This window comes from Pongo pygmaeus, chromosome 19 (genome assembly GCF_028885625.2).
Source record: "Pongo pygmaeus isolate AG05252 chromosome 19, NHGRI_mPonPyg2-v2.0_pri, whole genome shotgun sequence".
Classification (NCBI taxonomy): domain Eukaryota; kingdom Metazoa; phylum Chordata; class Mammalia; order Primates; family Hominidae; genus Pongo; species Pongo pygmaeus.
Window position 1 is genome coordinate 98,520,124 of NC_072392.2, and position 25,092 is coordinate 98,545,215.

Below are 25,092 nucleotides of genomic sequence, written 5' to 3' on the forward strand. Positions count from 1 at the left end.
GCCCCCGGTCACGTGCGCGCCAGACCCCGCCCCGGCCTGTCCCCGGCGATTCCTGCGGACCCAGCTGCGGCGACGCCGGGAGACCCCAAGCCGCAACGCCGAGTGGGTGAGTCCGTGGCCCGCGAGGGCGGCGAGGGGGGACCAGGGGCAGGGGGTGCGGACAGTGGCCGGGGTCGCCGGGGGCAGCCGACGCGGGGGCCAGCGCGGAGTCTGAAAGTGCGGGGGCCTCTCGTGGGGACCACTCCCCCGCCGCGTCCCTACCCGGGTCCCCGCGGCGCTCGGCCTTGCTCGGGGCCAGGGGACCGCGGACGGTCAGGTGGCGCAGGGTCTCCTTCGGAGACCCCAGGATCCGGAGCCAGCGGCCTTGTGGGCGGGGCCGGGGGCCGGGGAGTGGATTTTGCCCGGAGCGGAGCGGCCGGGGGCGTTGGGGGGTGGGGGTGGCGGCTCTGCGCGCGGGCGCCGGGGCCCTGGAAGATGCTGTGGTCCTGAATTGACCGGGCGCCTCTGATGTCCTCCCAGAGGCAACTAGAACTCCAGGGCTGTGAAAGCCACAGGTGGGGACTGAGCGAGGCGTGGCCTCAGGAGCGGAGGACCCCCCCACTCTCCCAAGAGCGCCGCAGTCCACCGTAGCGGGTGGAGCCCGCCTTGGTGCGCAGTTGGAAAACGTCGGAGTCCCTCCGGATCTCCCGGCTGCCACCCGCACCCCCCGCCAGCCTAGGGTGCGCCCGCGGGCCGTGCTTCTCTCTGCGCTGCTCGCCGTTAAATTCCCTGGGGAGAGGGAAAAAAAAGCAAAGGAAGTCGGTTCTCCAGGGGCCAGAAGTGTTGAGCCTAATTAGTCTTCAGACTTCTCAATAAGAAATCGCTTATCAGTTTCTTATCTGGGAGAGTTGAGGGTGGAGGGACAGAAGGCACCCAGGATTTGCACGGGGGGGATTCAGGGAGAGAGGGTGATGATGGACGGGGTGGGCCCTCCAGTCTTGGCCCAGTCCCCGTCTTGCGCACGTTGTTGGCTTCATCTCAGAGCAGTCTGGTTCAGCCCCCCCGGGGAGGGGAGACCCATGGTGACCTCTCCTGACACCTGCCGACCCTGACCAGTGTTGCCGGGTTCTTCAAAGGCCACGCTCTGACTGCTGGTCTATGTCACCTGCACCCCTTAACCCCACCGTAGAGATGCCTTCTTCGGTGACGGCGCTGGGTCAGGCCAGGTCCTCTGGCCCCGGGATGGCCCCGAGCACCTGCTGCTGTTCCTGCTGCTGCTCCCCTGCGGCCGTGCAGAGGAGGCTGCCTATCCTGGCGTGGCTGCCCAGCTACTCCCTGCAGTGGCTGAAGATGGATTTCGTCGCCGGCCTCTCCGTTGGCCTCACTGCCATTCCCCAGTCGCTGGCCTATGCTGAAGTGGCTGGACTCCCGCCCCAGGTGAGGTGTCTGACCCTGCTGCCAGCCATATCTCAGAAGCAGTGCAGAATACACAGTATCAATCCCAGGCACCATCAGCGATTCCAGGTTTCCAGCCCCTGGGCCCCAAGGAACCTTTGGTTTACAGTGTGTGACGCATGACTGACTGACTCTGGGCCGACCCAGGCTCCTATGCCTGTTAGGCACACACAGACACTGAGCTGGTTATGGAGGGGCCAAGCGAGATGACTCACAGAGGCCTCAGGAGTTCAAGACCAGCCTGACCAAAATGATGAAACTCCGTCTCCACTAAAAATACAAAAATTAGCCTGGGTGTGGTGGCTCTCGCCTGTAATCCCAGCACTTTGGGAGGCCGAGGCAGGCGGATCACAAGGTCAGGAGATCGAGACCACCCTGGCTAACACGGTGAAACCCCTTCTCTACTAAAAATACCAAAAATTAGCCGGGTGTGGTGGCGGGCGCCTGTTGTCCCAGCTACCTGGGAGGCTGAGGCAGGAGAATGGCGTGAACCCAGGAGGCGGAGCTTGCAGTGAGCCGAGATTGTGCCACTGCACTCCAGCCTGGGCGACAGAGTGAGACTCCCTCTCAAAAAGAAAAAAGAATGCTTCCTCAGACTTGGACACAGCACGTGGGCCTGCACCGACCCCTCTGCCTGGCTGTCTGCACCCTGAGGCCCTGGTTGGGTGCTGCTAAAAAAGTGGCCTCCTGGTCACTGCAGGTCCACCCACAGGGTAGGGAGGTGCACCTCTAACCTGGGCCTGGACACAGCTGACACCCACACATCCCGAGCTTGGACACGCACACTAGGGAGCTGGTGGATGGGCCTCGGCCTCCTGAGTGCTCACCGCCGTCTCTCCCCACAGTATGGTCTCTACACTGCCTTCATGGGCTGCTTCGTGTATTTCTTCCTGGGCACCTCCCGGGATGTGACTCTGGGCCCCACCGCCATTATGTCCCTCCTGGTCTCCTTCTACACCTTCCACGAGCCCGCCTACGCTGTGCTGCTGGCCTTCCTGTCCGGCTGCATCCAGCTGGCCATGGGGGTCCTGCGTTTGGGTGAGGTTCTACCTTCTTGCCAAGGGGATGCCCTTGACCTCAGCATTTGCTTGTTTGCATTTCAAGGTCTATCCCTGTGTGTGTTGTGTGTGTGTGTGTGTGTGTGTGTGTTGTGGGGGTGTGTGTGTCGTGTGTGTGTGTTGTGTGTGTGTGTTGGGGTGTGTGTGTGTGTGTGTGTGTGTAGGTGGGTGGGTGGTGGAGGGGGTGGGGCGCTTGGCTCTTAGTCTACTCTTTTCTGCTTAGAGGCCAGGACACTTGGAGAAGTGCCTGTGGCCTCAGACACCAGTCTCCCTTTTCTGCTCTCCAAAAACGGCCAAACAGGGTGTGTTACCCCAGTCCTTAGCTGCAGTATCTGCTTCCCAATCCCACCCATACCACCTTCCCCAGCTCACATCTCCCCTCATCCTCTGGGACTGAGTGGAGCTGGGACCAGCTCGGTGTCCCCTCTTGGCCGGCCAGGGTTCCTGCTGGACTTCATTTCCTGCCCCGTCATTAAAGGCTTCACCTCTGCTGCTGCCGTCACCATCGGCTTTGGACAGATCAAGGTAGGCACGGCACCCACCCAGGGCACTGCTCTTTGGCCGCCGCTCGTTGGCACAGGGATGGCGGGAGCAGGACCGAGGCCAGTCCTGATCCCTGTGGCCAGTGGACGTCTTGCTGTTTCAGATTGTCTTCCATGGGTCAAGAAGCACGCGGTGCTCTCATGGGTCCCCTGTTAATAAAATGACCCTCCTGTGAGGGATGTCACATGATGGTTGGATTTTACAGCGGGTAACTTGGGGGCCGGTAATTCCATCCCCCTGCTCTTGCCTGGGTTTCCGTGCCAGTGTGCTTGGCTGGCTCTGTGACGTAGCTCTGTTCTCCCTGCACTGGGCACACCCAGCAGGCCCCACTGGTCACGAGCATGCTGCTAGAATTTCTACAAGCAAATTATTTCCCCATGCCAATTTAGCTAGATGGTTTTGTTTTGTGCTTTTTTTTTCTGGTTTCTATTTAATATTTTTTAAATACCATGCATTTTATATTTCCTTTTAAAACATTTATAAGAAGTACTAAAATCAGTCGTCAGCTGAGGGTGTAATTTATTCTCTTTTTGCTGGGTTGTAAGTTCCTCGAGGGCAGGAACTGTCCTTCTCCCAGCCATGGCTGCCCAGCACTGGACTGGTGCAGTAGGGGCGTGCTTAGTTGGGTGTGTGTGGAGTGAAGTGAGCCCAGTTCCACAGATGGGACCATGCGGCCCTCATGGCAGACTAGGGTCACATGCTGCCTCCTGACCCTGTGTCACTGCAGGTCATCTTCCCCAAGCCAGGCTCTGTTCCAGGCTGGCCTGAGACAGTCTTCCCTGATGGAGGTACCATGGGAAGACCAAGGACAGGAGAGTGTGTATGAGAGAGAGTGTGTGTGAGAGTGTGTGTGTGTGAGAGTGTGAGTGTGTGTGAGTGTGAGTGTGTGAGAGTGTGTGTGAGAATGTGAGAGTGTGTGAGTGTGAGTGTGTGTGAGTGTGAGAGAGAGTGTGTGTGTGACTAAAGTAGACACTTTTTGCACTCTTGTTACATGCGAGGCACTAGGCAGGACACTCTCCATGTGTAATTCTCCACACAACCCGGGAGGTAGATGTATCATTATTTCCATTTGAGAAAGGAGAGACCACCTTAGGTGTGGGTGAGAGTGGTTTGTACATTATCTACACACATCTCTCAGGGTTAGCTTGGCAAATGCTATTTCAGGGCATGGTTGGTTCTTTATTCTGGAAACATCATTTTAGTTATCAAGAAGGTTCTTTTATAGGATCCCAGTGAGAGTGGGGAGTGCCTCGTTCATGCCTTCATACTTGGCAACCCTAGCCCCACCCAGGGACTCTGCAGCCATCTGGAGGGAGGGCGTCCTCCTGACAGGCCCAGGACAGAAGACCCTACCCCAACAGTCCCAGAGTCTGCCCCACAGGATGTCCTAACCCCACCCACCCTGTGCGTAGCAGTTTTAGGGCAGGGTCCTTGAGCCTGTGGCCCTGGGAGCCAGGGCCTCAACTTTCCTCTCTGACTCCTGTTGGGTCTCAGTCGACGTAAAGAACTAAAGCGCAAGCTGTGCCTGCACTGTGGATCCCAGCTACGTGGGAGGCTGAGGTGGGAGGATCACTGGAGCCTGGGCCACAGAGCAAGCAAGACCCCCTCCCAAAGAAAAAAAAACTAAACTAAAACACAGGATAGAGTGCCTTCTCCTGCCCAGGACCTCAGAGCTGGTATCGTGGTGGGAGGCTCCTACTTTGCCGAGGACTCCCCAACCTGGTTTCTTGAAGCCCCTCGGAGCCCTCCACATCTGCACACCTCGATGAGATTTTTCCTCCCGCAGCAGCAGGGCTGGGGGGTGGCGGGACACCTAGTGAGGGACGCGTTATCAAGCCAATGGCAGCAAGGGTCTACATTGCAGGGGGCCAGGCCACTGAGTGGCCTGGAGCCAATGGGGGTGGGGCCAGGCAGCCCATGGCCCCTGGCCATCAAGCTGTAGAACCTGTCTGCCTGCTGTGAGGTCACCTACATTGTTTTTTATGAGAAAAGTAATTTAGAGAAACGTATCACTGACCCAGTAATTGTGAAGTACTGTCTCCTCCAAGGGTAGCTTTGATCTCCTGCCCTAAGGGCCGTTGGGAGTGGGCAGATGGACCCCTGAGCCCCTAAGATGGGCCCCAGGAATGAGGGTTGGGGGCAGGGCAGGGGGACACTGTCTCAGCCCTAGGGGAGGTGGGCGGGGAGCTGGGGACAGATGGCCTTGGTTTGGGAGCACAGCCTCTGATCAGCATCTCTGTGTTTGGACAGAACCTGCTGGGACTACAGAACATCCCCAGGCAGTTCTTCCTGCAGGTGTACCACACCTTCCTCAGGATCGCAGAGACCAGGTACCCCGGGCTTTGTTCCTCCCTCCTATAAGGAAGCTCCTCCTTCCACACCTCCTCTCCCAGCCCCCACCTCAATTTCCACCCCTGGTGACTGCTCAAACGGGTCCCCAGAGCAGCCCCATCAGCAGCACCTGCTAGCTGGCAAGAAATGAGACTCTCAGCCCTTTGCAGACTTGCCCTATCAGAGCCAGCGTTTTAACAGGAGGCCCGTGGTCTGCGCGAAGGGGAGAGTTGGAGAAGCTCTGCTCTGGGGAGCCAGAGCAGGACAATGTTCCTCTCTCCACAGAGCTTTCTTAGGGGACAGGAATGGGGAGAGATTGTGTAAAGAAAAAGAAGGCAGTGTGTCTCTCCCAGGTTGTGATTTGTTAAGGAAGAGAACACAGGGCGTGGGGGAGCTAACGCAGACAGAATGCAGATGGTGCAGGGACGGCAGGTGGAGCTGTGATGAGAGATGAGGAGACCCAAGCATTTTCCTCAGGTGGTTTAAAAAGCCTCCGATGGCCGGGCACTGTGGCTCACACCTGTAATCCCAGCACTTTGGGAAGCCCAGGCGGGCAGATCACCTTAGGTCAGGAGTTCAAGACCAGCCTGGTCAACATGGTGAAACTCCGTCTCTACTAAAAATACAAAAATTCGTTGGGTGTGATGGTGCGTGCCTGTAGTCTCAGCTATTTGGGAGGCTGAGGCAGGAGGATCGCTTGAACCCGCGAGGCGGAGGTTGCAGTGAGCTGAGATCATGCCACTGCACTCCAGCCTGGGTGATAGAGCGAGACTCCATCTCCGTCCCCCACCCCCGAAAGAAAAAGCCTCTGATGAGGGGTACCTCCCTGCCAGACCATCCAGCGGGAAGGCAGGATACCTCTCTACCTCTCTGGCTGGAAGGGGCTGGAGGAGGAAGTGATCTGGGGGAGCTGTAGAGATGGCTGCCCAGTGCTGTGGCCTGGAGGGAGTGGAGGTGATCCTGGACCATCTTCCCCTCCCCTCTGATCTGCTGCCAAAGCTTCCCAGCAGCTGAACTCAGCTGGAAGCTAGTGGGTTCCTTGTCCTTCAGAGGCACCAGTGGGCAGGGGTCGGCCGGATGGGGGAGCAGTGATTACGGAGCCTGACCAGTCAGAGAACGTCACGGACTGTCATGTAAAAGGGGCCTTACTGACCGTTTAGTCCTAAGCCTTCTAGAATGTCTGGAGCAGGGTGTCCAATCTTGTCTTCCCTGGGCCACACAGGAAGAATTGTCTTGGGCTGTACATAAAATACACTAATGATAGCTGATGAGCTAGAAAAAAATCATTTAAAGAACTCATAATGTTTTAAGAAAGTTTACAAATTTGTGTTGGGCCACATTCAAAGCTGCCCCAGGCAGCACGTGGCCCACAGGCTGTGGGTTTGGCAGACATGTTCTAGAGCCACCTGCAGAGAGCATCAGCTGCTCAGGCTGGTCCCCGCTCCCTGTGGTCACTCACCAGATCCTGTTCCACAGACTTGAGTCCCAGAGAGCTACGGGAGTGAAAATGTGAGCACGTCGCCCCGCCACCATCGTGACCCAGGCCTCTCCACTGCCTGTCGTGCCGAAGCCTGTGTACTTACTGAATTTTGAATTGAGTTTTGAAGTAGAACAGGGATGCATATTGCTTAGGAGAAAACATCTCAGTCTAGGCGGTGTTTGGTCTTGCAGAGTAGCTTGCTAAAGTTCCTGAGCTTTAGCTAAGTGCCTGTGAAACAGTGAAAATATTGAAAATGCTTTATTTCCTTGTGATACTCACTGTGGTCTGGGACCAGCAGCCTGGGCGTTGGGCCTCCCCTGGGAGTTTCTTGGCGCCTCTCCGCTTAAGCAGCAGCAGGACACTTGAGTCAGCAGGAGGCTTGGGCCAAGCTGGGTGGTGACCAGTCCTCTGCCTGTCCACAGGGTAGGTGATGCCGTCCTGGGGCTGGTCTGCATGCTGCTGCTGCTGGTGCTGAAGCTGATGCGGGACCACATGCCTCCCGTCCACCCCGAGATGCCCCCCGGTGTGCGGCTCAGCCGTGGGCTGGTCTGGGCTGCCACGACAGGTGCGGGGCCTCTGGCTGACATCGTATGCAACCTTGGCTGCAGGTTGGGGTCACTTGGGGAGTCCTAATCCCACCCTAGAGATTCTCATGTCATTGGTCTGGGTGTCACTTGAGCATTGGGACATTTAAAACACCACACCAAACTCTGGGACATGTACTTTTTATTTTATTTAATTAATTAATTAATTAATTAATTTTTTTTGAGATGGAGTTTCGCTCTGTTGCCCAGGCTGGAGTGCAGTGGCGTGATCTCGGCTCACTGCAATCTCCGCCTCCCAGGTTCATGTGATTCTCCTGCCTCAGCCTCCTGAGTAGCTGGGATTACAGGCACATGCCACCACGCCCGACGGATTTTTGTATTTTTAGTAGAGACAGGGTTTTACCATATTGACCACGTTGGTCTCAAACTCCTGACCTCGAATGATCTGCCTGCCTCGGCCTCCCGAAGTGCTAGGATTACAGGTGTGAGCCACAGTGCCCAGCCCAAACTCTGGGACATTTAAAACTCCGAACCAAACTCGGTGGGTTCTGATGCAGCCAGAGCTGAGAACTGGCCGGCTGTGGTAGTTCTCAACCTGAAGCAGTTTTGCCCCCTGGAGACATTTGGCAATGTTGGGAGACATTTTTGGTGGATACCACCGGGCGAGGCAGCTGCTGGCAACTAGTGAGGAGAGGCAAGGAATGCCACTAAGCCCCTGACGGCGCACAGCCTTCCACAGCAAACAGTGATCTGGCCCAAAATGTCAGTGGCACCGAGTGGAGAAACCCAGTCTACTGGCAGGTCCTGGGGAGACAGAACAAATTCCGCAGAGAACAACAGGCTCTGTTTGAATTGTGCAGCTTATGGGGGTACAACTTCAGCTTCAGGTGTGGAGGCTGCAGGCTGAGCCACAGACAACCAAGGGTCCTTTGAGAAAGGGGTGGTGAGGGCTGCATCGTGGAGGAGCAGCAGGGCTGTCAGCAGGTGAAGGACCACCCTGGGGGAGGTGGAAGCCTCTTCTCAGTGCATCCAGGATGGGCACGGGTCCCCTGGCTGAGCACCGGGCAGGGATGCCTAGAGAGGAAGGCACACCCAGGAAAGTCAGGAAGCATAGGTGACTCCGAACCTTCTCAGAGCCGAGGGGACAGATTAAGCTCAGAATAGCCCAAGCTCGGCCTTGCTGTTTGGGGGCTGCAAAATCCAACAGCCGTAGGAGAGAGAGGGTGGCTGGATTTAGCTCTTCAGTCACTTCCGCCTGCCCAGGCTGGTCTGTTCCCTGTGGTCTTTCCCTGGATCCTGTTCAGCCGACTAGAGGCCGCGATGAACACTGAGAGCCTGGTATGGTGCAGAGGATGCTGAGTTTAGAGTGGAGATGTCCAGCTTCCAGTCCAGCCTGGCCTGGGTTTAGACTTGCAAAGTAGCTTCCGAAGTTCCTGAGCTTTAGTTCAGTTGTCCGCGAAATAGTGAAAATGCTTTGTTATCTTTTTTTTTTTTTTGGAGACAGTGTCTCACTCTGTTGCCCAGGCTGGAGTGCACTGGCATGATCTTGGCTCACTGCAACCTGCCTCCTGGTTTCAAGCGATTATCCCGCCTCAGCTTCCTGAGTAGCTGGAATTACAGGCGTGCACCACCACACTCGACTAATTTTTGTATTTTTAGTAGAGACGGGGTTTCACCATGTTGGCCAGGCTGGTCTCGAACTCCTGACCTCAAGTGATCCACCTGCCTCAGCCTCCCAAAGTGCTGAGATTACAGGCGTGAGCCACTGCGCCCGGCCTATGCTTTGTTATCTTAAACCTTGAGACTCAGAGTGTGGCCTGGGACCAGCAGCCTGGGCACTGGGCATCCCCTGGGAGCTTACTGGAAAGGCAGGATCTCAGGCCCCACCCCAGATCTCTGAATCAGAGTCTGTATTCTTCAGGGCATGCCCAGGGGATTCATGGGATCACCTTAGAAGTCAAAGTTTGGAAGCTGGGCACGGTGGCTCACGCCTGTAATCCCAGCACTTTTGGAGGCCAAGGGAGGCAGAGCACCTGAGGTCAGGAGTTTGAAACCAGCCTGGCCAACGTGGCAAAACCCCGTCTCTACTAAAAATACAAAAATTAGCTGGGTGTGGTGGCGTGTGCCTGTGATCCCAGCTACTCAGGAGGTTGAGGCAGGAGAATTGCTTGAACCCGGGAGGTGGAGGTTATAGTGAGCCAAGATTGCACCATTGCACTCCAGCCTGGCAACAGAGTGAGGCTCCTTCTCAAAAAAAAAAAAAAAAGAAGTCAAAGTTTGGGAAATAAATGCTTAGAGACCCCATGTTTTTCAGAGACTTGTTTTGTATGACTTTATGAGATGATCAGTCAGGTGTGGCCACAAGGGGAGACAGAGAAAGGCTCAGGAAGAAAACCAGTTTATTGTACTCACAGGTCCCAGAGACGCAGGCACAGCATGCTACGTAGGGCCATGTCAGAGGACACCAGAGTGGCCAGGAGGAGAAGCCAAAGCTGTGGTTTAGACCACAGCCTTTATTGAGGTTTTCATGATAAAGGCAAGGTGAAAAGAGGTGACCAGCTTAGGACTGGCAGTTGGAGGAATTTTGGTGGGCTTCAGGCTTAAGGCAGAAAAATCTTGCCTCCGGGGGTGCAGGCCAGGCTGGTGGAGGAAGGATGGCTCCAGAGCGGTTAGCTGGCATATCAGAGACACTTGGGGCTGCTTTTGTCTCTAGTACTTGCCTAACCCTGAAGGCAATCTCTCTGCAGCCAGAAAGGTCTTTTAAGATGTCAAAACATTGTAATGTACAGAAACTTCAGAAACATTTACAGGGTAGGGCTGCTGTTTCCTTTCTCCCCAGCGTGTGTAGCATTGTCTTAGGAAACTACTTAAAAAGCTTTTGATTCTTATAACAGCTTTGAGAATGAGTTTATTATTTTCTCCATTTTGTCAATGAGGAAAGTGAGCCTCTGCAAGACGAAAAATAAAACAGAACTTCTCAAGGCCACGCGGCTGGGAAGAGGCAGAACAGGACTTTGCCCAAGTCATCTGCCTTTTTTCCTGAATGGTGTGTCTAGAAGTGTGTCAATGTTACGATCCTCTCAAAGAACCAGCTTTTGGTTTCATTGATCTCCCTTTTGCTTTTGTTTTCTAGTTCATTGATTTCTGCTTGGGCCTTTATTATTTCCTTTCTTCTATTTATTTTCAGTTAACTTTATCCTTTTTTTTTTGAGACGGAGTTTCGCTCTTGTCCCCCAGGTTGGAGTACAGTGGTGTGATCTCGGCTCACTGCAACCTCCCCCTCCCGGGTTCAAGTGATTCTCCTGCCTCAGCCTCCCAAGTAGCTGGGATTACAGGCGTGTGCTACCATGCCTGGCTAATTTTTTGTATTTTTATAGAGACGGGGTTTCACCATATTGGCCAGGCTGGTCTCGAACCCCTGACCTCAGGTGATCCACCTGCCTCGGCCTCCCAAAGTGCTGGGATTACAGGCATGAGCCACCGTGCCTGGAGTTTTTTTCAAATTCTTAAGGTGGAAGCCTAGGTCTTTGATTTGAGACCTGTCTTCTTTTCTAATATAGTTGTTTAAATGCTGTAAATTTTACTCCTAGCACTACTTTAGTTGCATCCCACAATTTTGATATATAGGCTGTTTTTTAATTTTCATTCAGTTCTAAATACTTTGTGTTTTCCATTTTGACTTCTCCTTTGACCTGTGGAATATTTAGAAGTGGATTATATGATTTCTCCTGTGAACCATGGGAGTTATTTAGTTTCCAAATAGTTGGGAATTTCCCAATTAGTACTAATTTTATGGGCAGCATATAGATGTGATTTGTTTTTAATCTGATAATCTGCCTTTTAATTGGAATGTTATGCCTTTTATATTTAATGTGATTATTGGTATGTTTGACTTTAGGTCTACCATATTGCTGTTTGTTTCCTGTTTGTCTCATTTGTTCTTTGTTCCCTTTCCCCCTCCTCCTACCTCTATTGGATTATTTTTTATGATTCCATTTTATATCCTTTATTGGCTGATTAGCTGTAACTGCTATATTTAGTTTTTGTTTGTTTGTTTCTAAGTGGCTGCTTTAAGGTTTGTGGTAAACATCTTTATCTTGCTACAGTATATGTTAAAGTTCAACTTCATGTGATATAAGAACCTTATAACAGGCCAGGTGCAGTGGCTCACACCTGTAATCCTAGCACTTTGGGAGGCCGAGGGAGGCAGATTGTCTGAGCTCAGGAGTTCAAGACCAGCCTGGGCAACATGGCGAAACCCCATCTCTACCAAAAATACAAAAAATTAGCCGGGCATGGTGGCGCATGCCTGTAATCCCAGCTACTGGGGAGGCTGAGGTGGGAGGATCACTTGAACCTGGAAGGCAGAGATTGCAGTGAGCCAAGATCCGTCACTGAAGCTGCAAACTGCTGGGCTCAAGTAATTCTCCTGCCTCAGCCTCCTGAGTAGCTTGGTTTACAGGCATGCACCACCACATCTGGCTAATTTTTAAATTTTTTTTATAGAAACAGGCTATGTTGCTCAGGCTGATTAAAGATTCTTGGCCTCAAGTGATGCTCCTGCCTCAGCCAACCAAAGTGCTGAGATTGCAGACGTGAGCCACCATTCCCTGCAGGAGCAAAGTTTTTTATATTTATCCACGTAGTCACTGTTTCTGGTGCTCCTAATTCCTTTGTACAAATCCAGATTTCCATCTGGTATCATTTTCCTTCCACCTGAAGGACTTTATTTTTTCTTCTGTTGCAGGCCTGTTGGTGATTCTTTCAGCTTTGTTTTTTTTTTTTTGGTTTTGTTTGTTTGTTTGTTTTTTAAGAGACAGGATTCACTCTGTCACCCAGGCTGGAATGCAGTGGCGCAATTACAGTTCACTGCAGCCTTGAACTCTTAGACTCAAGCAATCCTCTTGCCTCAACTTCCTGAGTGGCTGGGACTATAGGCGTGCATCACCACACCTGGATAATTTTTTATTTTTACTTTTGTAGAGATGGTGTCTTCCTGCGTTGCCCAGGCTGGTCTGTAACTCCTGGGCTCAAGGGATTCTCCCACTTTGGCTTCCCAAATGTTGGGATTACAGGCGTGAGCCACTACTCCTGGTCTTCTTTCAACTTTTGACTTTTGTATGTCTGAAACTCTGTTTTGCTTTCATTTTTTCAAAGATAGTTTTGCTGGTTATAGAATTCTAGACCTTTTCTTTCAGTGCTTTTTTTAAAAAAATTATTTATTTTTTATTTTGAGACAGTGTCTCGCTGTGTCGCTCAGGCTGGAGTGCAGTGGCACGATCTTGGCTCATTGCAATCTCTGCCTCCTGGGTTCAAGCGATTCTCCTGTCTCAACCTCCCAAGTGAGCCACTGTGCCTGGCCTCAGGACTTTAAAGATGCTGTTCTGCTGTCTTCTGCCCCACTTCGTTTCAAGAAGTGTGCTGTCATTCTTTGTTCCTCTGTATGTAACCTTTTTCTCCACTACTTTTAAAATATTCTTTATCTCTGGTTTTAGGCAGTTTCATAATGTGGCTTGATGTAGTGTTTTTTTGTTTGTTTGTTTTTTGTTTTGTGTGTTTATGCTTGGGATTCATTGAACTTCTTAGATATGTGGGTTTGCAGTTTCATCAAATTTGGAAAATACACACCCATCTTTTCTTGAAATCTTTGTACTCTCCCCCTATGCGATTCCACAGACTTTCTTTGCAGACTCCCATATCTGTATTTCAGGCATCTCGAAGGTGTTCCCACAGCTCACTTGTGATTTTCAGCCTTTTCCTTTGTGTGTTTCATTTTGGATAGCTTCTACTGCTACATTTTAGTCTTTTTTTTCTGTAATGTCTCAGCTGTTGTTAATTGCATCAAGTGCTTGTTCCGTCTCAGACACTGTGGTTTTCATTTCTAGAAATCCAATTTGAATCTTTTTTTCTTTTTCTTTTTCTTTTTTTTTTTTTAAGACGGAGTTTTGCTCTGTTGCCCAAGCTGGAGTGCAATGGCGCGATCTTGGCTCACTGCAACCTCTGCCTCCCGGGTTCAAGTGATTCTCCTGCCTTAGCCTCCCAGGTAGCTGGGATTATAGGCATCCACCACCATGCCTGGCTAATTTTTGTATTTTTAGTAGAGACGGAGCTTCACCGTGTTGGCTGGGCCGGTCTTGAATTCCTTACTTCAGGTGATTCAGCTGCCTTGGCCTCCCAAAGTGCTGGGATTACAGGCGTGAGCTACCGTGCCCAGCCTCAATTTGAATCTTTTAAAATGTATTTTCTACATCTTTACTTAACAGTTGCACTCTTTCCTCTGTTTTTTTTTAAGTATATGGAATTTGGTTACAGTTATTCTTTTAATGTCCTATTAACTAAATTACATTTGGTTACAGTTACTCTTTTAATGTCCTGTTAATTCTGTCGTCTTTAACTATGTTACCTTTGGGTCTTTTTTTATTTTTTATTTTTATTTTTTGAGACAGGGTCTCACTGTGTCACCCAGGCTAGAGTACAGTGGCATGATCGTGGTTCACTGCAGCCTCAACCTCCCAGGCTCAAGTGATCATCCCACCTCAGCCCCCCAAGTAGCTGGGACTATAGGCATATGCCACCATGCTCAACTAATTTTTTATTTTTTGTGGAGACAGTGTCTTACTAATTTGCTCAGGCTGGCCTCAAACTCCTGGGCTCAAGCAATCCTCCTGTCTTGGCCTCCCAAAGTGTTGGGATTACAGGCATGGGCCACTGCACCCAGCCATATTTTCCTGCTTCTTTGCATGCCTAGTAATTTTTGTTTGGATGGATGCTAGACTTTGTGAGTTTGAGGTTATTGCATGCTTGTTATTTTTGTATTCTATAAATCTTCTTGAGCTTTGTTCTGAGATACAGTTAAGTTACTTAGGACAGTTTGATCCATTTAGGTCTTTTAAGCTTTGTGAGCTGGACCAGAGCAGTGTTCATTCTAGGGCAAGCCTAATCTGGCCCACCACTTGATTTTGTAAATAAAGTTTTATTGGAAAATCACTCCCATTCATTTACATTGTTAATGTCAGGTTTTATGCAATAATAACAGACTTGAGTAGTTGCACCAGAGACTTTATGGCCCACAAAGCAAAAAGTTTTTAGTATAGCCCTTTGCAGAAAAATTTGCCAACCCCAGGCCTTGGGCTAATGTTCCCCACCGCTGAGGTAAAACCCTCTGGAGTCCCTGATGCTCCATGAATTATGAGGGTTTTTCACTCTGGTGTGAGTCCTTGGGATTGTCCCTTGTAACCCTCTTCGTGACTCTTCCCCACTGTGGGTTTGGGTCATTTTCGCCCAGCTTTGCCTTGACCGGTTCTCTTCTGCACACCTGAGGGCACCTCTGCAGATCTCTGCAGCTCTGTCTCCAGCTGCCGTCTCTGCTCCTGTGACCTTGCTGTCAGCTCCAGCTGCAGGCCTCCTCAGACTCCCTCCCAGCTGCAGGCCTCCTCAGACTCCCTCCCAGCTGCAGGCCTCCTCAGACTCGCTCCCAGCTGCGGGCCTCCTCAGACTCGCTCCCAGCTGCGGGCCTCCTCAGACTCCCTCCCAGCTGCGGGCCTCCTCAGACTCGCTCCCAGCTGCGGGCCTCCTCAGACTCGCTCCCAGCTGCGGGCCTCCTCAGACTCGCTCCCAGCTGCGGGCCTCCTCAGACTCGCTCCCAGCTGCGGGCCTCCTCAGACTCGCTCCCAGCTGCGGGCCTCCTCAGACTCGCTCCCAGCTGCGGGCCTCCTCAGACTCGCTCCCAGCTGCGGGCCTCCTCAGACTCCCTCCCAGCTGCGGGCCTCCTCAGACTCCCTCCCAGCTGCGGGCCTCCTCAGACTCCCTCCCAGCTGCGGGCCTCCTCAGACTCGCTCCCAGCTGCGGGCCTCCTCAGACTCCCTCCCAGCTGCGGGCCTCCTCAGACTCCCTCCCAGCTGCGGGCCTCCTCAGACTCGCTCCCAGCTGCGGGCCTCCTCAGACTCCCTCCCAGCTGCGGGCCTCCTCAGACTCGCTCCCAGCTGCGGGCCTCCTCAGACTCCCTCCCAGCTGCGGGCCTCCTCAGACTCCCTCCCAGCTGCGGGCCTCCTCAGACTCGCTCCCAGCTGCGGGCCTCCTCAGACTCCCTCCCAGCTGCGGGCCTCCTCAGACTCCCTCCCAGCTGCGGGCCTCCTCAGACTCGCTCCCAGCTGCGGGCCTCCTCAGACTCGCTCCCAGCTGCGGGCCTCCTCAGACTCCCTCCCAGCTGCGGGCCTCCTCAGACTCGCTCCCAGCATTGCCTCCTGAACTCAGGGAGACCCCTGGGCTCTGCTAGGGGGTCCCCTCCATACACATAGGGGCCATCGGGGAAACTGCAGGCAGCCAGCGGGGCAGTGACAGACTCACCTCCCTTGTTTCCCTGTGGCCGTCATGCCCACTGTCCTGCATCTTGGGGGCCATTGTTTCTGTTGTTTGGGGAGGGGGGTACATCTGGTTTCTTCCTCCTTTGTGCTTTGAGGTGGATGTGCCCTGGGAACCTGATTTCAGAGAGTCTTTGCTGTGGTGCACGATGTCCAGCCACCTGGAGCTTGGCAGCAGGTGGCATGTGCACCTGTCCGCAGCCTGCAGCTCTGCCATCCCACCTGCTCGTGCTGCCACATAGCACTTCTGTCTGTGCTGTGTTTCCCAGAGTGCAGAGTGAGGACTGTGGCCCGGTGGGGACATCTTCTGCCCCTGGGGTGTCTGCCCCAGTAACCTGGAGGCAGCCGCGCTACCCCACGCTCGCCGGAAGCAGGGTCTTGGACACACCTCTCCTTCTCTCCTAGCTCGCAATGCCCTGGTGGTCTCCTTCGCGGCCCTGGTTGCGTACTCCTTCGAGGTGACTGGATACCAGCCCTTCATCCTAACAGGGGAGACAGCTGAGGGGCTCCCTCCAGTCCGGATCCCGCCCTTCTCAGTGACCACAGCCAACGGGACGATCTCCTTCACTGAGATGGTGCAGGTGGGCAGAGCCGGGAGCCAGGATGGCGTGGCTGAGGCTGCAGTGGCCCCTGGCCTGGCTCCTACCCTGATGCGTCTGCTGGGTGCCAGGGGGTCTGAGGTCAGTTAGGACAGCTGAGTCCTCAGGAAGGGACATCTCAGTTATTAAAGAATCCCAGGTTGGACACAAGCTCAGCGAGCTCAGGGATGTCACGTTTGTGTTCAGGGGTGCTTCTGTTTTGGACTCCAGCTGAGGATGAATTTGCTGTGTTCCTCCCAGCACCTGGCACCTCTTCAGACAAGGAGGCACATTCTGCAGCTGACAAGCACTTGCTCCTGTTACCTGTGGGGCGGGGTGGGTCCTTGCTGCTTTCATGGGTCACTGCTGGGTCCTACCCCTTAGGAAGGCCACTCACCATCCCTCTCTCCTCTCTCAGGACATGGGGGCCGGGCTGGCCGTGGTGCCCCTGATGGGCCTCCTGGAGAGCATTGCGGTGGCCAAAGCCTTCGGTAAGACACCTGTCACCCACGCCCCAGGTCTCCCAGTGCGCCGGCTGGGCTGGGCCTGCCTGCTTTCTAGCTTGCCTTTATCCGTTACTAGTTTTAGAAATTTGAATTCATATCCGAGTAATACATGCTCATGATAGTTATATACGTATTATGTATATATGATAAAACTGGATCTATAATGAGGCATCGCGCTCCCACCCCATGGTGTGCTGGTGAGTGTTGTAACAGCCTCTGCTCTTTGTGGAAATAAAAGGTTTTGCTTCGTGGCCCTTGCTGATGTCCATGGTGTAAACGCTACTGTCTGATTTTAAGGTAATATCCCTGAATGGGGAGTTTGCACATGGAGCTGGGTTGAGATCTGCATGAACAACCATATTCTATGGCGTCTCCACCATGTAGATACAGTGGGTGCAAATAACCTCATCAGCAGTAGCCAAATGCCAAATAAATTAGGAAGTGATGAGTTTTAAGTATTATCTTTGGGCCAGGCATGGTGGCCTAGGCCTGTAATCCCAACACTTTGGGAGGCCGAGACGGGAGGATCGCTTGAGCTCAGGAGTTTGAAACCCACCTAGGCAACATATCGAGACCTCATTTCTATTAAAAATAAAAATTAGCCGGGCATGGAGCACACCTGTGGTACCAGCTGCTTGGGAGGCTGAGGCAGGAGGATCACTTGAGCCTGGGAGGTCGAGGTGGCATTGAGCTGTGATAGTACCACTGCACTCCAGCCTGGGCGCAGAACAAGATCCTGTATTATCTGTTTAATTGAAAGTTTTAATTTAATTGGTAATAATGGCTGTGTTTATTAGTATACATTCATTGTAGAAAATGTCAAAAGTGCAGAAATGAGTAAAGAAGAGACAAATCACCCATAATCCCTTTTACTACCACAATTAACTACTGCTTACGTGTTTTCTTGTTGTTGTTTGAGACAGGGTCTCACTCTGTTGCCCAGACTGAAGTGCAGTGGCACGATCTCATCTCACTGCAGCCTCAACCTCCTAGGCTCAAACCATCCTCCCGCCTCAGCATCCCGAATATCTGGGACTATAGGCACACACCACCATGCCTGGCTAATTTTTGTATTTTTTGTAGAGATGAGATTTTGCCATGTTGCCCAGGCTGGTCTCGAACTCCTGGGCTCAAGCGATCCTCCTGCCTTGGCCTCCCAAAGTGCTGCGATTACAGCTGTGAGCCACCGTACCTGGCCTGATTACATGGTACTATACCTCTTTCCACTCTGTGATACATTCAAGTACACATTTACATGCGGATATATGTGAATATTTTAGATGTGTATTCATATAGTTATATTTACAAAACTTATTGCCATATGTAGAAATTCATAATCTGTTTTACATGTTGTGAATACTTTTTGAGCGATGTTGAATATCAGTGACCAGGTCTTTACTGTTGGTTCCCTTTAGCGTCTCAGAATAATTACCGCATTGATGCCAACCAGGAGCTGCTGGCCATCGGTAAGACCCCAGCCGCGGGGAAGGAAGACACCAGCTGTGGGCCTCCGGGGGCCCAGGCCTGCCCCTCTGTGTCTCCTGCATCGTAGGAAGACCATGATGGTGGTGATGAACTGGGAGGGCAAAGGTGGCCCCAGATGGGCTCTTCTGGAATATTTTGTTTTGTTTTGGGTTTTTGAGATGGAGTCTCGCTCTGTTGCCCAGGCAGGAGTGCGGTGGCACGATCTCGGCTCACTACAACCTCTGCCTCCTGGGTTCAAGCAATTCTCCTGCCTCAGCCTTCCAAGTAGCTGGGATTACAGGCATGTGCCACCATGCATGGCTAATTTTTGTGTTTTTAGTAGAGACAGGGTTTCACCATATTGGCCAGGCTGGTCTCGAACTCCCGACCTCAGGTGATCTGCCTACCTCGGCCTCCCAAAGTGCTGAGGTTACAGGCATGAGCTACTGCGCCTGGCTCTTCTGGAATATTAACAAGGACTCATTCCCAGACCTCCACACTGCTCAGTTTAACCCCTAAGAACAAGGAGCTGACATCTGTTGTCTGTTCTACCACTTATTGAGCACCTGCTGTGTACCCGACCCTGAGGTCTGTGGCCTTGGTCTAGATCCAGGAACACCTGGAATGTCCCACCTCAGGGAGGGAGCGCCCAGAGCCGGGGGTCGAGAGGGGAAGGCTGTGGCCAGGGGAATCCAGAGGAGTCTTCTGATTGTGCCTGCACCCTGCCCTGTGCCTCCCTCCAGGCAGGGGCAGGTGGATTCATGAAGACTCGGGGGCCCCAGGTTGCCTGCCTGTGGATGGGGGTCGTGCCTGCTTTCACGGTTTAGTTTCCTCTTGTTGTGTCTCTGCGGGCTGACTTCTTAGTGGTATATTTCGAGACCACAGTGTGAATCTTTTTTTGTGTGTGTGAGACTGAATCTTACTTTGTTGCCCAGGCTAGAGTGCAGTGGTGCAATCTTGGCTCACTGCAACCTCTGCCTTCTGGGTTCATCCGATTCTCCCACCTCAGCCTCCCGAGTAGCTGAGACTACAGGCGCGTGCCACCATGCCTGGCTACTTTTTGTATTTTTAGTAGAGACGGGGTTTCACCATATTGATCAGGCTGGTCCCGAACTCCTGACCTCGTGATCCGCCTGCCTTGGCCTCCCAAAGTGCTGGGATTACAGGCGTGAACCACTGCACCCGGCCCAGTGTGACTCTTAAATTCAGTTATCATGACTGAATCGTGGGTCCCAGGCCTTCCTGCCTTTCCTTCTCGCCCCTCATGAGACTGGTGCAGGGTAACCCAGGCAGCACCATGGGCTTCTTCCCAAGGGGTGTCCACCCTGACAATTTCACGAGAGCCATTTGCTTCTTGACAGCAAAGTGAGTGACCCAGGTTAGGTCAAAAAGGGACGTTGCCCGGGCTTCTCTCTGAGCCATGGAGAGCGGGGCATTGTCCAGTTGAGTGGTGGAGCTTGGGCTTCCTAGGAATCACGCACTCTCAGGCCGAGAAAATCTACGGCCTCCCCGAAGACCCCACCAGTAAATCTTCCAAATGTGATTTCCCAGAGCATCCCATTCCCATTACTGTACTACTACTACTACTACTTCTTCCTCTCCTTCTTCCTCCTCCTTCTTCCTCCTCCTTCTTCCTCCTCCTTCCTCCTCCTCCTCCTTCCTCCTCCTCCTTCCTCCTCCTCCTCCTTCCTCCTCCTCCTCCTTCCTCCTCCTTCTTCCTCCTCCTTCCTCCTCCTCCTTCCTCCTCCTCCTTCCTCCCCCTCCTTCCTCCCCCTCCTTCCTCCCCCTTCTTCCTCCCCCTTCTTCCTCCTCCTTCTTCCTCCTCCTTCTTCCTCCTCCTCCTCCTCCTTATTATTATTATTATTATTATTATTATTATTATTTGAGACGGAGTCTTGCTCTGTTGCCCAGGCTGGAGTGCAGTGGCACAGTCTCGGCTTTCTGCAACCTCCGTCTCCTGGGTTCAAGCGATTCTCCTGCCTCAGCCTCCTGAGTAGCTGGGATTACAGGCACCTGCCCCTGAGCCCGGCTGATTTTTGTATTTTTAGTAGGACGAGGTTTCGCCATGTTGGCCAGGCTGGTCTCAAGCTGCTGACCTCTGGTGATCCGCCCGCGTTGGCCTCCCAAAGTGCTAGGATTACAGGCCTGAGCCACAGCCCCTGGCCCTATTCCCATTACTTTAAAAATACCACAGAACTGTTCTGACGGCACGCCGAGTTCCAGGAATACAACACAGACCGAGCGAAGGTCAAGGTTACTATGGCAGCCGTGGGATTCCTTGATCTCAGATAGGCCAGGTAGGGCCTTAGCAGCCTCACAGCAAGAAGCTGGCTGACGTGAGCCCATGAAGGCCAGGCTGGGAGGGGTCGCCCTGGTCAGCTTCGGCTCACAGAGTTGGGTTCCCAGCCCAAGCTGTTGCAGAGTGAGGATGATCCCGTGCAGCCTGCGGTCGCCGTGGGCCTCTGCCGAGCCCTCCTGCGCCTGCATTTCCTTGCCCTAGCCCCCCTCTCTCAGGGCCATGAGCTGGGCCATGTCACCCGGGATGCCCTGATACTGAGTTGGCCCCGGCCCAAGCCACCTTGAGAGCAGGCCCTGCACCTGTGAGACCTGAGACCTCACTGTGGGTCTTAACGAGCAGGAGGGATTCTGGTCTTAGTGATGCCCCAGGTGAGACAGATGCTGCTGGGAGCGTGGGTCAACCTGAGCGGTGATCCCCGTTCTTGGGCCCCAGCGATGCTGTGGGCGTGGGCTTTGTCTGTTGTAGGCAGCCGGCATCACCTGGGGAGGCAGCATACCAGCCATGACCTTGGCCTCGCCGTGGCTGTCATCTCGTGAGACGGAGCACTGGGTTTGAAAGGAACTGGGTGGAGAATGGTGGGCAGCCACTGACCTCCCAAGCACGTAGGGTTTGTCTTACGGGCACTTTTATCTCAGCTGTCACTGCCCACTCTGGGTGATGAGATGCTCCCCTCTGTTCTGTGTGGGGAAGGCATGTCCTGGTCACACAGGAGAAGCCGGGTAGGAAGTGTTCGAAAGCTAGGATCTGGCCAGGCGTGGTGACTCACTCCTGTAATCCCAGTACTTTGGGAGGCTGAGGCGGATGGATCACCTGAGGTCAGGCGTTTGAGATCAGCCTGGCCAACATGGCAAAACCCCGTCTCTACTAAAAATAGAAAAATTAACTGGGTGTGGTGGCACATACCTGTAGTCCCAGCACTTTGGGAGGCCAAGGCGGGTGGATCACCTGAGGTCAGGAGTTTGAGACCAGCCTGGCCAACATGGCAAAACTCTGTCTCTACTGAAAATACAGAAATTAGCCGGGCGTGGTGGTGTGTGCCCGTATTCCCAGCTACTCAGGAGGCTGAGGCAGGAGAATCGCTTGAACTGGGAGGCGGAGGCTGCAGTGAGCTGACATTGTGCCACTGCACTCCAGCCTGGGCAGCAGAGCCAGACTCTGTCTCAAAAAAAAAAAAAAAAAAAAAAAGGCTAGACTCTACGTCTGCAGGAGTGTGGCCTGTTTTCTTCCTTCTCTGAAGGAGTGCGCAGGCTCAGGCCCCCAGGATGATTCTCCCAAGCCCTGCCTTCCTGCCTCCCTTGTGGGTTTTTATCCCCCTCCCCATCTCCTTTCCCTCCATCCCGTGTGCCTTCCCTCCACGATCAGCCTGTCTTACCTCCTCCCCAGGTCTCACCAACATATTGGGCTCCCTCGTCTCCTCCTACCCGGTCACAGGCAGCTTTGGACGGTGAGTGACCTGTCCTCCTCTTCTGTTTGCCCACGTTGGACGCCTTAACGTTGTTACTGACGAGGAGTCTGCCTGCCCTGACCCCGGCGCACCGTCCTCCGCTATGAACTCTCTGTGGAGAGGCAGGGCTGGGGGTCACCCCACTGTCCTCCAGGGTGTCCTCTGTTTCTTTACTCTCATAGATCATCCTGCAGTTTCATACTAGAAAGTTCCACTGGGCATGGTGGTACACCCTTGTTATCCCATTTACTCCGGAGGCGGAAGCAGGAGAATCGCTTGAGCCCAGCAGGTTGAGGCTGCAGTGAGTTGTGACTGCACCGCTGCACTCCAGCCTGGGCAACAGAGCGAGACCCTGTCTCTAAAACAAATACTAGAAAGCTCCCAGCACGCCAAAGCCCTCCTAGCTCCTGGTGCCAGAGTCAATTCCTAAAAGGACGTGAAGAGAGGAAGGGCTTCAGCTCTGCCCTGAAGAAGCCAGGCATGAGGCTTAGCCCAGACGCCGTAGGGCCACTCCTCAGTCAGGACAACAGGATGGAGGTGACCTGCAGCTTAAAGGAGAGAAGGAGGCATCGCCTGGCAGTGCCCAGTCCCCCAGCTGCTGACCCTTGCCCTGCTGGGTATGGGGGCCCCACCTGGATGGGGGCAGGAGACAAAGTCGGCAGGAACCCGAAAGGACATGTGCTTCCTGAGCTTCTTCCTATGGTCAGGGTGACCTGAGCGCAGCTGTCTGTGACTGCACCCTAAGTCTCTTTGCCTCGGCCCCCTTGCAGTCCCTGCCTGCTTCCCAAGCCGTGCTGGGAGCTGACGTCCCCTCGGAAGATCAGCCACAGGGGTATGGACTGAGGTCTCCCCTTTCCTGGCCGCTGGTGACTGATGGTCTCTGTGTTACCTTCCAGGACAGCCGTGAACGCTCAGTCAGGGGTGTGTACCCCGGCCGGGGGCCTGGTGACGGGTGAGGCCCCCCATCTTCCCCTTGTGCCCGCAGCCCTGAGAGTGGGAGAAAGGGAGGAGGGGCCACAGAGACATCCCTTTGGCTCATGGGCCGTGCACCCCGGACTGCACAGGGACTTGGGGGGCTACACAGGAGTAGGGGGACCACAGGAGACTGAGCAGGGGCTGGGGGCCTTGGCACTCGTCGCCCTACCCCCACCCCCATCCCCAGTGGGCTCTGCTGAACAGGGGGCTGCTATGCTGCGTGCTGGGGGGACCCTGCGTCCCCGAGGTCACCTGTGTTCCTGCGCCCCGCAGGAGTGCTGGTGCTGCTGTCTCTGGACTACCTGACCTCACTCTTCTACTACATCCCCAAGGCCGCCCTGGCCGCCGTCATCATCATGGCCGTGGCCCCGCTGTTCGACACCAAGATCTTCAGGACGCTCTGGCGCGTTAAGAGTACGTCCTTGTCCTACAGGGGAGAGCACTGTGATGCGGTGTCTGAACGCGGAGGGTGTCATTTGTGCTACCCCATTTTCCTGCAGCCGCCACTGCGGGGCTGGGACTGGGAAGTTAGGGCAGTCCCGGAACAGAGGAGTGGATGGCCAGGAGATGACCCCAGAGATGGTCCCGAGGCTCAGCGGGAAGACTGGAGTTCCTTGTCCTGACACCTGGGGTCCTGAGGGGAGCACTGACCCGGGAGAGGGTCCCCTCCTGATCCCCCTGCCCCCATCCCTCCCCTCCCTGCCACCTGCCTCCAGCCACCGCTCTGCCCGGCCCAGCTGGGGGAGGGACAGGAGACGTCCCTGGTGACCAGCAGGGCCAGCGGAACAGCCTTGCACTCTGGCTCAGAATGGCAGTTCCTTTAACTTAACACAGTTTGTTTTCTTTTGTTTGTGGAAGAAGCATGGAGTGGGTTCACCTAGCTTACTTGGCATTTTCTGGTTAGCCCCAGCAAGTTGCCAGGTGAAAGGATGGATAATTTTCTTGCATGCCCGTCGCATGCCAGGGCCTTTCGCGTGCCAGTGTGCTGGGGCTTTAGAACAGCCCTGAAACATGTTCATGTGCCCGAGTGGAATGGGATGGCCGCTACTGCTAGAAACCGAAGCTCAGCCAGGGCGGGGCAGGCCTGACCTATGCGTGCGGTGGAATCCACCCCAGGGCTGAGCCCATGCACTTTGTCCCCAGGGCACCTTCTCCTTGGCCAGGTCTCAAGGGCTCACGTGGTCCCTGCCCCACTCCACAGGCCAGCTCTGTGCCCTGACAAGCCCTTGCAGCTGCCCTCCCTGAGGCTGGAGGCCAAGGACCAGCCGGGCAGGTCTCACCTGCACTCAGCTCAGATGGGGAGGGCATTTCTTTCTTTTGACTTGAAGCATTGTCTGGTCAGCAGCTGCTGTCCCCAAGTCCTCAGGGGTCCCCTCAAGGGCTGTTTTGGGTCCATGAGCACCTTTACTCATATGTGGGGGGCAGAAAGCTGTCCCGCTGGTCAGCGGGGCCATGTTGGGGGCTCGGGCAGCCGCCAGGCATCCCTCAACTGCGCCCTTCTCCTAGGGCTGGACCTGCTGCCCCTGTGTGTGACCTTCCTGCTGTGCTTCTGGGAGATGCAGTATGGCATCCTGGCTGGGGCCCTGGTGTCTCTGCTCATACTCCTGCACTCTGCAGCCAGGCCCGAGACCAAGGTACCCCCCGTGGCCTCTGAGTGGGGAGCGTGCTGGGGGCAGGACTCCTGGGCATCGTCTTATGTTTTGAGGGTCCGGGGTGATTGTGGTCGTGGGTGCTGCTGAAGGGGACCGCTCGCTGGCAGGTGGGCAATCACCTTGCTATAAACCATAGTGTTCTCCCACTGTGTGGGGGCCGTGGGGGTCTCCCCTTAGCACCCCACTCCCGGTCCCCTCCAGCGCGCTAGGTTGGGTGGGGGCTTCCCGCTTGGGACAGGCCAAGCCTGGTGGAGGCCACCCGGTCAGACCCGCCTCCACGACTCACTCCTCCCCACAGGTGTCAGAGGGGCCGGTTCTGGTCCTGCAGCCGGCCAGCGGCCTGTCCTTCCCTGCTGTGGAGGCTCTGCGGGAGGAGATCCTAAGCCGGGCCCTGGAAGGTGCATGGGCGGGGGCCAAGGTGGT

The 25,092-nt window shown here is 54.2% G+C and overlaps 1 protein-coding gene across 6 annotated transcripts in view; it reads left to right on the plus strand.

Annotated features, from left to right (window-relative positions):
- The first annotated feature begins 5 nt into the window (after positions 1 to 5).
- The window catches only part of SLC26A11 (solute carrier family 26 member 11), a 29,888-nt gene continuing 4,801 nt past the window's right edge, over positions 6 to 25,092 (plus strand). For 3 of the 6 annotated variants that reach the window (XM_063656907.1, XM_063656906.1, XM_054457847.2), the window contains exons 1-13: positions 25 to 106; positions 1,169 to 1,416; positions 2,280 to 2,472; positions 2,932 to 3,017; positions 5,286 to 5,365; positions 7,269 to 7,411; positions 16,157 to 16,332; positions 16,748 to 16,820; positions 18,251 to 18,301; positions 21,982 to 22,042; positions 22,939 to 22,994; positions 23,291 to 23,431; positions 24,524 to 24,651. In XM_063656907.1, the coding sequence (XP_063512977.1) occupies positions 1,171 to 1,416; positions 2,280 to 2,472; positions 2,932 to 3,017; positions 5,286 to 5,365; positions 7,269 to 7,411; positions 16,157 to 16,332; positions 16,748 to 16,820; positions 18,251 to 18,301; positions 21,982 to 22,042; positions 22,939 to 22,994; positions 23,291 to 23,431; positions 24,524 to 24,651 (1,434 nt within the window). In that variant the 5' untranslated portion in view covers positions 25 to 106; positions 1,169 to 1,170. Of the gene's footprint in view, positions 107 to 1,168; positions 1,417 to 2,279; positions 2,473 to 2,931; positions 3,018 to 5,285; positions 5,366 to 7,268; positions 7,412 to 16,156; positions 16,333 to 16,747; positions 16,821 to 18,250; positions 18,302 to 21,981; positions 22,043 to 22,938; positions 22,995 to 23,290; positions 23,432 to 24,523; positions 24,652 to 24,967; positions 25,068 to 25,092 lie in introns of all 6 variants that reach the window. The other 3 variants (XM_054457842.2, XM_063656908.1, XM_063656909.1) reach the window with 3 other exon arrangements.